This window comes from Eucalyptus grandis, chromosome 11, assembly GCF_016545825.1.
Source record: "Eucalyptus grandis isolate ANBG69807.140 chromosome 11, ASM1654582v1, whole genome shotgun sequence".
NCBI classification, from domain to species: domain Eukaryota; kingdom Viridiplantae; phylum Streptophyta; class Magnoliopsida; order Myrtales; family Myrtaceae; genus Eucalyptus; species Eucalyptus grandis.
Genome location: NC_052622.1, coordinates 19,672,961 through 19,686,271, shown reverse-complemented (window position 1 = coordinate 19,686,271; position 13,311 = coordinate 19,672,961). Strand labels below are relative to the sequence as shown.

General features: G+C 35.5%; 2 protein-coding genes across 2 annotated transcripts; both read right to left on the bottom strand.

Annotated features, from left to right (window-relative positions):
- LOC104430118 (GDSL esterase/lipase At5g45910) lies at positions 1-6,044 on the bottom strand. Its single transcript, XM_010042882.3, has 6 exons — positions 6,019-6,044; positions 3,593-3,828; positions 3,022-3,243; positions 2,227-2,375; positions 1,495-1,768; positions 1-470 (listed from the first exon to the last, which is right to left on the bottom strand). Exons 1-6 carry the CDS (start codon positions 6,042-6,044, stop codon positions 256-258), a joined length of 1,122 nt encoding a protein of 373 aa, XP_010041184.2. The 3' UTR covers positions 1-255.
- Positions 6,045-6,799: 755 nt separating this feature from the next.
- Positions 6,800-10,983, bottom strand: LOC104430117 (GDSL esterase/lipase At5g45910). The gene is made up of 5 exons (XM_010042880.3): positions 10,518-10,983; positions 10,179-10,394; positions 9,828-9,976; positions 8,819-9,095; positions 6,800-7,169 (listed from the first exon to the last, which is right to left on the bottom strand). Exons 1-5 carry the CDS (start codon positions 10,759-10,761, stop codon positions 6,955-6,957), a joined length of 1,101 nt encoding a protein of 366 aa, XP_010041182.1. The 5' UTR covers positions 10,762-10,983; the 3' UTR covers positions 6,800-6,954.
- Positions 10,984-13,311: the final 2,328 nt, after the last annotated feature.

The window sequence follows — 13,311 nt, the reverse complement described above, 5'->3', positions numbered from 1 at the left end:
TTATGTCCAATACGGCAAAATATGAGAAGACCTCGTACATAGTAAATTCGATCTAGACAAACAGGGTGTAAATTTGGAAGATAAACTTACAAACAAACATACGTAAGATCCTTACCAAAAAAAAAAAAAAAAAAACATACGTAAGATCTACTTATACATGGGATATATCAAACTCCGTTATTCTGAAAATGTGCAACTAACCTTCGATAGACGCAACTATCGACATGAGGTTTGTGTGTAATTTCAGTTATTAGATTAAGATAAGAGCGGTGGAGATGTGAAGCCTCCATAGAACAACCGTTTGGAGACGAAATGATAAGCAGCCTCGGTCAAGTGAATCCCATCCCAATCGACGAAGGCCGATGGATCTTCGCAAGCAGTTGAGCCGGGGTTACCACAACTTGCTGAATTATTGTAGTTGTATGGACCACCTCCTCCACAACAAGCCCTTAGTGCCCCTCCGTAAAAGCCTGCGTGAATGCACTCGTAAATTTTAAGAGATTATGTAAAAATATGTGCTCTTGTCAATGACATGAACTAAAACGTGCTAATTTTACGCATGTCATCTGGTGTATTTCATGAAATCAACGAAGCACTAGGGTTCTTCCTTTCATGAAATTAAAATACATTCGCTTGCCCCGCATCCGCATCACCAATAAACCGGGCCTGCGATTCTCATGACCGATCTCCAGGATGACCCGATAATACAAGAAATGCCCAAATTGAACTAAACCGGCTCAAGCAGAGTAAGGTTCAATCCAATATGACTTTTCATTGTTTTCAAGTTAAAATGGATTATTCATTATATTTTTGGCCTCAAAAATCTTTTTTCTATATGTTTGCAGCAACTTTATCCAATTCAACTCATATTGGCATATCTATTCTCGGTCATTTGATTTTAGTTATGTTTTTATTGTAAATTTTATTTATGAGTTTATTATAAATCTTCATATGTTATTCCTAATTTTATTTTATTTTATTTGAAAAGTAGTTAGGGTTGGTCTGGCCATTTCGGGCCTAAGCATGTCAAACCCTAGGTTCCAAGATGCAAATCTTTAATATAGGAAACAGTTCAATGTATATTGCGTCAATTCAGTTGGAGCCACATTCCATTACCAAATAATGCTTTAAGATTTGGCTTCATTGTATTGGTCCATCCACGTTGTCATTCCATCCTTAATTGCTTTTTGTGATTAAGACTCTAAAGGTAAGGGAGAAAAATGTGGGGAAAAACAAATAAGTTGGCGTTCCTTTGATGTAAAGATGGTGCATGTTCTTTTATATTAAATATAAAGTCATCTTTATAGATATGGTCCTTGATTGTCATTTGAAAATAAATCTATAATTTCTCATAGAAATAGTGATGGATGTGACACGTGAAAAATAAAAGTCATACATCAACGATTTATTAGAAGAGCATTAGTTCAAGCAAAAATATGCACTGTCAATGGAATTTGAGAGGAAAAAAAAAAGATAGGTGAAAAGAAGGCTCACCATAGTGTTTTGGAGTGCGATAAAGAGGTATGGAGGCACCATAATAATCAGCATACATAATTCTTGCATGAGAGTATTCCTCTCTCAATTTTTGCAATTCTTGCTTGAGGTAGTTATCGTGGTACTCGAAGAAAGCATTATAAGCCTTGAGACACCCACTTGGGTCATATGCCGATTTGTTAGGGCTATGAAGCAAAGTTAGAAACACGGCGGAGCAGCCTACTGGAAACTGTCCTGGGACCACCATATCCACGGCTCCTTCTTCTATCAGTATCTGTCATGGTTATAATGATTTAAGGAATATAAGAAGAAAAAATGGAAACTTGACAATAGTGTGAAATGATGATGATGATCTCATCATCATAATAATAATGATGATGATGATGATGATGATGATGATACGTCTCTGATGGTCTCTCTCTTTCTCTCTGTTAACATGTGCTATGAATACTAGTCACCATTTAAGTTATTGTCAATGCTTCTTTGTGACATTTCAACTGCATCTTTGATTATTAGTTTTAGGGTTTACATTTGGTACAGCTATTGAAATAAGAAGTTTCTCCAAACAGTGTAGTGATTGAGGCAGTTCTTTGTCATTATCAGCTCATGCCTAAGAGAAACATCTCACCAATATGTGCCCCTAAATAAAACGTAATGACTCAGAGAGGTCCTTTGATTTTATAACTAGAATTTAACGTTAAGTTCGTGCTAAAGTAAGTTTGTGGAACATACACGGATGGCACGGGCGATTGCTCCAACGACTTGTGGTACCCAAGCACGTAGCTGTTTAACACTTAGACCAAAAATAAAGGGAAAGATGTAGTCATTGCCACCCATCTCCCCCACCAAAAATAGGGACTTCTTGAAGTAGTCATCACATTCTGCACACACAAAAAATAAACAATAAAAGTTGTAACACATGTTGCGTAAAGGTTCTACTAAGCACATAATTTATAAAAGTCAATGTCGCCTATCTCTCCCACCATAGAGAATTTTTTATGTTCAATTTGATAAATTATAGCACACATTTCCATAAAAGTCATACCAAAGGAGAGAGAGAGAGAGAGAGTCGGGTGAGACAAAGCGTGAGAGAGAGAAGAGAGGAGAGAGAAGAGAGAGGAGGAAGAGCGTGAAGGGGAGGTAGGAGGCAGAAGAGAGAGAATAGCGTGCAAAGAGGAGAGAGAAAGAGGAGAGGAGAGCTCAATGGCCTGACAATTTGGGCCCCCACACGCCACATGTGTCGCCCTCTTAGGGGTCTTCGTAATTGTCACGTTAGCACATAAGAGATACCCAATACTTTTTCGATCAGTGTGTATACATTTTTAACTTCGGATTATGTCATTTAACTATAGTCTTTTTGTTTGTATTGGTTCGTAAAATCAAAATATGTTTAGATTTGCTAAAGTTGACCACCACCTAAAATGGTGAAGTGGAAAAAAATAATAAAAAATTAAAATCGATCATTAAAACTACGGAATCAGTAATTCCTTTAGCCTCTTTTTTGACAATAGAAGGTAGAAATTTTACCTTGTTTGGTGGTGCAGAGAGACTTCTTCAAATTCTTGAACCAGCCAAGCTGAACACTCAATGAGTCATTGGTCCACAAGAGTGGCCCAATCTTCTGAGCATAGAAGAAAGACGGGTCGAGTGCTGTGGCACCAACAACTGCGAAGTTCACTCCAGTACGAACAGGTGGACCTTTGGCTACTGCGAGATATGGTGGAAGAAACGGCAGCCCAAATACTTCAGCTGCATTCTCATATTTTTACATTCATCGGGAGATTAAAAACACTCTATTAGTAGGATCAAAAATAAAAATTCCTGCTAGAAAACCTAATCTCATTTTAAATAGGATTATATATTGGACATGCAAAGTCGTCTAGATTACATAAGTCAGATGATCTTTGGAAGTGTAATCATGTGCTGTTTTCATATAAGATAGCATTGTAATGATGTGCTATTTGAGTTGTGAGTCAAATTGTTTTTTCTGGTAAAACCTTCATTTATTTAGGAGGGACCAAAATACATTTATGATAAATGACTTCATACAAGTGATCAAAAAATGTAGACAAGATATTAGAAAGAGAGTATACAATACCTATGAAATCAATCATGAGCCGTCCGTTTGAGCATCGACCGGTTGGGTGGTGGAAGAATGTCTCACCGTAAGGAAGATTTTTTATGCCTGGAAATGCAAGTGCCCCAGAAAGTAGGAAGTTTCCGGTGTCACTCAGAGAGTTGCCGAAGTTGAAGATTGCTTCATAGCGCCCAGGGCTCGACAAAACGGACTTTGAAGAGAGGCAGCAGAGCAAGAAAAGACTAGTATCTTCATGGCTTTCATGTCAAACAATACTTGAAAACTTCGATGAAGGAAGAGTCTGCTTGGGGTTGACCTTTATATCATAGAGGAACCTCACCTTCCCAATATAGACACTAGAGTTTTGGCAGACAAAGCTTCAATAGCTGACTTGCAATTTAATTAAGGAAAGACACCCTTTTATTAAATGGGTAAAGCCTTTGTGAAATCCCATCGAATGGGTTAAATGAGTAAAGAAACTCTTGCTTATTTGAGAAGTCAAATCATAAGGAATATTTGCAACTTGGATGCGTTGAATCCTGCATAAAAAATTAACAAGATTTGCATTGGAAATTTTAAAATTTATCACGAAAGTACAAATGAATCCTAAATTTAAAAAAAAAAATACAATCGAGTCCTATAACTTGTCAAGCAAGTGCAATTGGATCCTAAATTTTTTAAAAAGTACAATAATCTGAAGAATTTGATTGGACCAATTTGACAAATTTTGAGATATGTTTGTACTTTTTAAAAGTTTTAGAATTTGATAAATTGTAAGAGTTTATTGTATTTTTGAAAATTTTATGATTTAATTATACTTTCACGATAAATTTCAAGATTTTCAGTGCAGTTATTTCTTATTTATTTTGATGAAAATTCTTTAAGAGCGGTAAAGTTGCTACTTGGGGAGTAGTTTAGATACGTCCCCCTTCTTAAATTAGAATAAAGAATAATTATAGAATGATAAGCCGCTATTTTGAAGAAAAGAGGGCGGCGACCGGCATGAGAATTGGTGGAGGCTGTCTACCTCTTTGAGAACGACGCATTGTGTGACTTGTCGGCACATCGACGGCAGCATGGGCGGCTGTGGTGGAGTCTGACTGGTAAAGAATTATGCACGTATTAAGAAAAAAATTTGATTTGGCACACTAACGTCTGCGAAAGGGATAGATAAAACAAGAGAAACTATCATGTTGCGCTAGATAAAAACATTTTTTTTTTGGAAAAGTGACGTTACGGCGGCTAACATTAATTGTTTGTGTTTCAGAGATAAAAAAATTCGTAACCATTTTGAGAAAAAGAAAAAATAGTCAATGAACATTCTCGGCAAAGCGCACTTATCAAAGGGGTGCTTGACATTTACAGTGCGCCCAAAACACGTACTTAAAAAAAAAAAAATTACACAAATGGTGCTTTACCATTGAGGACTTTGGTTGGTGTTACTGAGATATGCTGCAGTGAATGTTATCGCACGTACTTGCTTAATGACCACACTCAAATTGGTTTTAACCACAGCAATTTTTCTCTGCAAATAACTGAAAGCTTGAGATATAGTGTTTTTGTGTTGTGAAAAATAAATGATTTAGAACATATTTTTCAAAAATTCATCCCTTAAATCATTTACGAAAATGAACGAATAAAAAATATTCCAATTGTCTATGAAAATATTTACATATAAGTTTTTATATTAACGATGAAAATATTTTTTATTAATTAATTGTTTGAAGCGATAGAATTGGTAATTTTTTAAGAAAATATTTTCTAAATAATTTAATTTTTACTAGACAAACGGAACCATAATTTAAATTCTGTTGTAAAAAGTTGCGTAGATGGAGGATTGATGGAGCATGAAGACGATGATCCTCATAGTTGAATCAGTCTTTTTGTTCTATTTCTGAAAAAAACTATCATGTGCATAATAATATACATTGATGAACCAATATAATGAATAAATGTACTAGCACCAGCAAGGCAATTTGCATCTAATTTCTTAATTTATGATTCAATCAATACATGGTATTTTCCTTTTAAAAGTTACTTCAGATGACACTTTGAATATCGTGAACTATCGAGAGGAATTCTCTACCGAGAGAGAGAGAGAGAGAGAGAGAGAGAGAGAGAGAGAGAGAGAGCTATTTTGAGGAATTAATTCTTGATGCGAGAAGATTGCGTTTGGTCCTTGTTTATTCATTCAATGAGGACTTTATCTCCATTCTAATTCGTGTGAGCCCTCTAACTGCTTGCGAGGTATTTGGATGGTAAGATTTCACTAGAAAAACTATTTGATATGGCATTTCCTATTAGTTTTAGTCGTGAAAGTGATTGGTAAACATTTTATAACTATAGCACTTCCAAAACTGCAGTAACTTGTGACAATTTTCAAGAGGCTACTGCACCAAAAACACTCGTTGTAGCACTTCATTGCACTGTTACAACTACACAACTACAGTTCAGCCATAGATTCCTCAGCCATAGCTATAGCAAACGGGCTCTAAGATTGATTATAGTATACAATCAATCCAACATAACCTGAGTTATTTCCATGATTGACCAATTATTTTATATCTATGTGTTGAATATAATTTTTTTCGTCCTTACATATGAGATATTCTTGCCTAGACCCGAATCTACAACTGGGTGCAATTACAACAATTGAGTTTTGTGGAATTCACATGGGACTCATAGGATTGATAGCTAAGATTGACCTGTTTTATCATGGATTCAGTTGAAGGCAATTGCTTGCCATATATGGTGACCAACATACTAATACCATTACATTTTGTAGTGAAATGTCATAAATTCAAGCTGAAGCATAAGTCACTTTTACGTATCATCATAACTAAGTACAAAAGCATTGTCACACGTTGAAAATGAGTTTTCGAAATTACAATATATTTTCGTAATCAAGAGAAATTGATTACTCCTTTTAGGGTTGGCGCACATGGATCAAACCAGGGTCATCGTTGTGATCTGTCAGTGTAAGGTTTGCCTTATAGTCGATAGCCATAAATGCCTAAAGCCTAATGGTGTTGGCTTGATCTTTTTATCTGAATAATCGTTATCCAAGTTCGTGAAAGATGAAGATTTACATGAGTAAATTTTTAGTATTTTAAATTTTCCAGAGTGGCCGACACTTTCAACTTGAAAACTAAGCACATTTACATGATATCATGTCCAATATGGCAAAATATGAGAAAAAACCGAACCTAAATTCGATCGAGACAAATAGGGAGCGAAGTTGGAAGATAAATTTATAGATGAGAATATTTGCGATATGTTTATGTGTGTAACATACCAAGCTTCATTATTCCGGTAATAGGTAAGTAACCTTTGATAGACACAAACTATCCGACTGCGTCTTAGGTGTAACGTAAATAATTAAATTAAAGTAGGAGTGGTGGAGATATGAAGCCACCATCAATCAACCCCCTGGCAATATAATGATAAGCAGCCTCAGTCGAGTGAATCCCATCCCAATCGACGAAAGCCGATGGGTCTTTGCAAACAGTTGAGCCGGACTGACCACAATACGCCGACGTATTGAAGTTGTATGGACCGCCTCCTCCACAACAAGCCGTTAAGGCCCCTCCGTAAAACCCTGCGTGATTGCACTCGTTTATTATGAACAGGTTAATCTCCTGGTCTTCAATAATTATAAGGTGTACCTTCAGTTATAGACTTTTAAAACAAATCATGTAACTACATCTGTGTTCATGTCAATGACATCAACCGAAAGTTGCTGATGTTATATGTATATAATTCAGTTTTTGGATTTTAGTTCACAAACCAAAAGACAATGTACTTGTTTAGCTCCCATGGCACTACATATAATTGATCAGGAATGTTTCAATAATTGTTGTGTACGTATATACGAGAAAATAATGTTTTTTTTGAGAAAAAGTATATGATAAAGAAAACGTAATTTATCATTATATTAAAGTGTTTCAAGCATATTTATGCTAAATTTTTCATATTTTATATATCCGATGTGATTTTTATTTTTAAAAATAGTTAGGGATGGACTAGGTATTTCAGGCCTAAGCATCTCAAACTCGAAAGCTCGACCGGTTCAACTGAAAAAAAGAAAAAGAAAAGGACAAGCCTAAAATTCCGGCCATAGAATTAGGGTGGGTCGGGCTTTCTGGACTGCTAGTCTTTTTAGGTCACCTCTAAGTTGCAAGATGTGGATTTTTAATTTAGGAGACAATCCCATAAATATCGAATCAATTCACTTGGAGCCACACTCCAGCACAAAATGATGCTTTAAGATTTGGTTTCATTATATTGGTCCATCAATTTCATTCTACCCTTAATTTCCCTATGTGATTAAGCATGGGAAAAGTGCCAAAAAGTCCTAAACCTTTTGCCTTTGTACCGATTTAATCAAAACCTTTTTTGGTGCCGATTCAGTCCTAAACATTTTTAAGTTGTGCCAATTCAATCCTTTTCAGCCAATTTTGGCCGAATTTTGCTGACTGGACATTGGTCGGCTGATGTGGCCTGATCGGTGCCGACGTAGACAACTTATAATAATATTTTAATATTTTTATTTTTTATTATTTTTTATTTTTTATTTTTGTCTTTTTCCTCCAGCCCGTCGCCGAGGTCCGGCGACCGGCTAGAGGTGATCGCCAGCCAGGGCGAGGCCTACCTCACCGAATCCGGCGAGATCGAGCCTTGTCGGCCATGGATGAGGCTCACTCGCTAGATCCGGCGGTTGCCTTGGGCCGATCGCCGACCTCGGCGACCGGCTGGAGGAAAAAGACGAAATAAAAACATATATATATTATTAAAAATTGTCCACGTCGCTAGTTGGCATCCAATCAGCAAAATTCCGCCAAAATTGGCCGGAAATGATTGAATTGGCACAACTTAAAAAGGTTTAGGACTGAATTGGTACAAAAAAAAAAAGGTTTAGAATTAAATCGGCACAAAGGCAAAAGGTTTAAGACTTTTTTGGCACTTTTTCCGATTAAGGACAATCTTGAGTCTAGAGGTAAAGGGATAAAACTGTGGGGCAAAAAGGAAAAAGTTGGCTTTCATTTGATGTACAGACCGTGTCAATTTTATTTTTTTCAAAATCATCTTTATAACAATGAATCTCGATTGTTATTTGAAAATAAATCTATAACTACTTATTTGAATGGTGATGGATGTGTTGTCAAAAGATTATTAGTTCAATTAAAAAAATATATAAGTTGACAATGACATATGAGAGAAAAAAGAAGAGGGGAAAAGAAGGCTGACCGTAGAACTTTGGAGTGCGATAGATAGATATGGAGGCACCATAATAATCAGCATACATTATTCTTGCATGAGGGTATTGTTCTCTCAATTTTTGCAATTCTTGCTTGAGGTAGTTATTGTGATACTTGAATAAAGCATTATAAGCTTCGAGACACCCGGTTTTCGGGTCATACGCTGATTCATTCGCGCTTTGAAACAAAGTTAGATACATGGAGATGCAACCTGTCGGCAATTGTCCCGGCACCACCAGATTTACAGCCCCTTCTTCTATCAGAGTCTGTCATGATCAAGATGATTCAAATAAAAAAGGAAAAAAAAAAGGATACTTGATAATAGTGAGAAATGAGAAAAGAAAAAAAGCAATCTCGAGACAAATCATAAGGATGATTTTGCAAGTATACATGAATCACTTCTGGGGTCTGCTTCATGCATCATGGACATCATCATACTTCTCTAATAGTCACCATGACCGCGGGTCAATGTGTATTAGTGACTACTTTAGTTATGTCAATTTTTTTTTTTTTTTTTTTTTTTTTTTTTTTTTTTTTTTGCGGCATCTAAATTTCCTCTTGGTTATTACTATTATTAGGGTTTACATTTTGTAAAGCTAATGAAAGAATTTTTTTTTCTTTTTTTTTTTTTCAAGTAGCGTAGTGATAAAGTCAAATTTGTTTTTTTAATTCCGTATCCAACGTGCTCACAAAGTGAGCATTGATTTAATTGCGAAAAAATGAATGTTAAGCTCTGGACTAAAACATGCGTTTCACCAACATGTGCTCGTAGATGAAACATGGTGATTTCAAAGCAATCCTTAATTTTAATACGTGAATTTAACGTTAAGCTCATGCCAATGAAGTACTACTCCATAGGTCTTTATGTCCTAATGTGTCCTTGATATGGAGATAGGAAAGAGGCCCAAATTAGTGTAATTGCTCCATTTATGAACTCAGTCTAGATTGCTTTCGTGTGGAATACAAGAGAAAAATTGAAATAAGTTGGTGTGACATACACTGACGGCTCGAATGATGGCTCCAACAATTTGTGGTACCAAAGGGCGTAGCTGTTCAATGGTTCGACCAAAGAGAAAGGGAAGGTTGTAGTCATTTTCACCTATCTCCCCCACCAGAAACAGAGACTTTTTAAAGTACTCGTCACAATCTGCACCCAGAAAATGAAAAGTTATAGCACGTCTCAAGGAGGCAAGATAAAGTAGTTTTTTTATTTGCGATTTGATAAATTATAGCACCTATTTCATCAAAGTTATACTAAGCGTCAAGCATCAAGCGGCAGACAGCCTTCGCTAGCCCCTCATTTGGTTCGTCATTGATTTACTTCTCTATCACTCAAGGTAGAAATTTACCTTGTTTGGTGGTGCAGAGAGACGACTTCAAACTCTTGAACCAGCCAAGCTGAACATTCAACGAATCATTGGTCCACAAGGTAATATTTTGAGCAGAGAAGAAAGACCCGTCGATCGCCGTGGCACCAGCAACTGCGAAGTTCACTCCCATGCGGACAGGTGGACCTTCGGCTACTGCCAGATATGGTGGAAGATATGGCAGTCCAAATGCTTCAGCTGCATTCTCATTTTTTTTTTTTTTTTTTTTACGTTAATTTTGAGGTTATCGATACTTTATTGTCAGCATTCAAAAATAAAATATCCTGCTAGACAAAATATTAAAGCAAGAGCATGGAATACCTATGAAATCGATAATGAGGCGTCCGTTTGAGCATCGACCAGTTGCATGGTGGAAGAAAGTTTCTCCATAAGGGAGGTTTTTGATCTCCGGATATACGAGTGCCCCAGTAATGAGGAAGTTTCCGGTGTCACTATGGGAGTCGCCGAAGTTGAAGATTGCATTGTAGTGGTCGGAGCTCGACAAAACGGACTTTGAAGAGAGGCAGCAGAGCAGGGAGAAAACTAGTATATTCATTGTTTTCATGTCGAGTAACACTGGAGAATTTAGATGAAAGAAATGTCTGCTTAGGATTTAGCTTGAGCCCACAGAGCAACCTCACCTTCCCAATACAAGCAAGCAATGGAGTTCGGGCAGGAGAAGCTGAGAAAGGTCAGTCACACCTTTTATTAAATGGCGGGGTCAGATATCCAGGATCTTGTATTACGAAAGCACATTCTCATCTTGAGTTTTGCTGCTTGTGCAACATTGACCCCGCCATAGTCTTTAACCCAAAAGACAACGGAACATTTATCACGACACTTCAGTCAAAGGGTGGCCGACATTACCGCCACAGGTTTATGAATTAAAGGATAATGAGTTATACACGGAGACGAAAAATGGATGGTCTGGGTCCAATCAGGTTCTTGAACTGTACGTATCTCATTATTCAAGTTGATCCTAAAGTTAAACAACTTCCTATGGAAATACTGATGTAGCCATTGAAAGCCAGTTTGGCTCTTACATAGCTGCTCGTGGCGCCAGCATCGCCATTAAAAACTTTATAAAGCACAGAGAAGAAATTTGAACAAAAAAATGAAACTCCTTCAAGGTGAGACACATGGCTTACAGAGGGTGGCGGTGACGCCTCCCAGCCATTGGCGATGGCTGAACCCTATTCTCTTATGATATCGGGTGGTGTCTGTAGACATGTTTCTTTGCCTCGCCAAGGCTCTGATGCCACAGAAGTGCCAAAGAGAAGTATATTGGAATGACATTTCACTATACAGACACATACTGTCATGGCAACTGAATACAGTTACTGAAGGATGTGGCAGACAATCTCAATGGATATACCAAAGAAAGAAAGAATACGTTGAGGATTACTTCCTTTTCGTGTAAGGCAAAGGTGGCAAGGATAACCACGCAACTGAATACAGATACTGAAGGACGAGGCTTTTGTTTCTATTCTCTTGCACGTGTTTCATGATCATCCTGTGATGTAATGTCCTGGATTTCTGCCTAATCTTTCTCTTCTTGCTTTATAAACTAGATAAGATAGCCACGCAATAACCTTGTTCAACTTTGATAGTTATTAAGAAAAAGGGGCCATTCTACTATTCCGCTTCTCAAAAACAGATTATTTTCCCTGAAATATATTTCTGAAAGAGTTGGTAACTGATTGTAACTCACCGACTTTTTATTAACTTATTGTAACTTATCGATGCTTTTAGGAAATAATCAAGTCTTTTTTGCAGTTTCCAAATTAATAACCTTTTTTCTTTTTATCTTTTACAAACTCTTATTTACTTTTCTTACCAACACAACTCTTATATGAATTTACCGATCATTATTTGAGTAACTTATCTACATATGTTATATTAAATTACCAATTAGCTTTTGCTTATTGACTTTTCATTTGAATTACTTACCAAAATATATTCGATATTTTAAAAAAAAAAATACCAACTTTTTATTATCAAAATTATTTAAAATTTTTATAAACATCTTAAGGCTGTATTTCGCGATCATGATATAATTTAGGATGTGATAAAATTTATCATATCCTACACTTGGTGCTCTGCCCAAGATAGGATAAATTTGGATATAAGAGAGATATAGACCAAATAAACTTTATCCTTTCTTTTTATTAATCATTTTTTTTTGTATAGTTACAAAATTTTAGTAAATTGCTTACCAAGAAATTATCAACCTTAATTAAAGTAATTACTAATTTTTCTTTTTCTTACTTACTTGTGAAATTTAGTAACTATTTTTAGAAATCAACAACTTTAATTAGAGTGATTCTTAGCTAATTTATTATTAAGTTACAAACTAGTTTTTTAACTACATATTATTTGTGTTAATTACTGTTTTTTATTGGGCTCGTTAAATTATCGACTTCTTCTTATTGAACAAAATTTTAATATATATATATTACCAAAACATCAAATTAATCAATTTTTTTATGAAATTATCAACAATTATTTGAGTGACTTACCAATTTATCTTTCTTACTAAAGTTTAATTTCACCAACTTTTATTTGAAATTACCAACCTTTATTTGTGTGACCAATAACCTTTTTTCGAATTAAGTTACCAACTACTTTTGTGTTACCCATTGTCTTTTAAGTTACTCACCAATATTCATTTGTTTCTACTAAGGTTCAACTTTTTATTGAGTGAAACCTTTTGGGCTTTGCCAGATAACAACAGTCCTTTGAGTATCGTGAGAATAAGAGTCTATTGTGAGTCACAAATTCTTGAAGAAGTGAGCCTCACAATAATTTATAATTATTCATGATTTGATTTTTTATGCTCAAGAATTGAAAATTATTCTCACAGTACATTAAATATTATAATGCAATCATTTTTTTAACTTTTATTCATCGTAATTACAACTGATGGAATTTATTACTCTATTTAGAAATTTCATAACTCGATTAGAGTAATTGACAAACCTTTTTTTTTATTATTATTTTACCCACTAATTTTGTGTTACTAACTATTATTTGAGTTAGTTATCACGTTTACTTTTTTTTTTTTTTTTAAGTGACCAACTTTTCATATCTTTGATTATCCTTAATTTACCTGTCT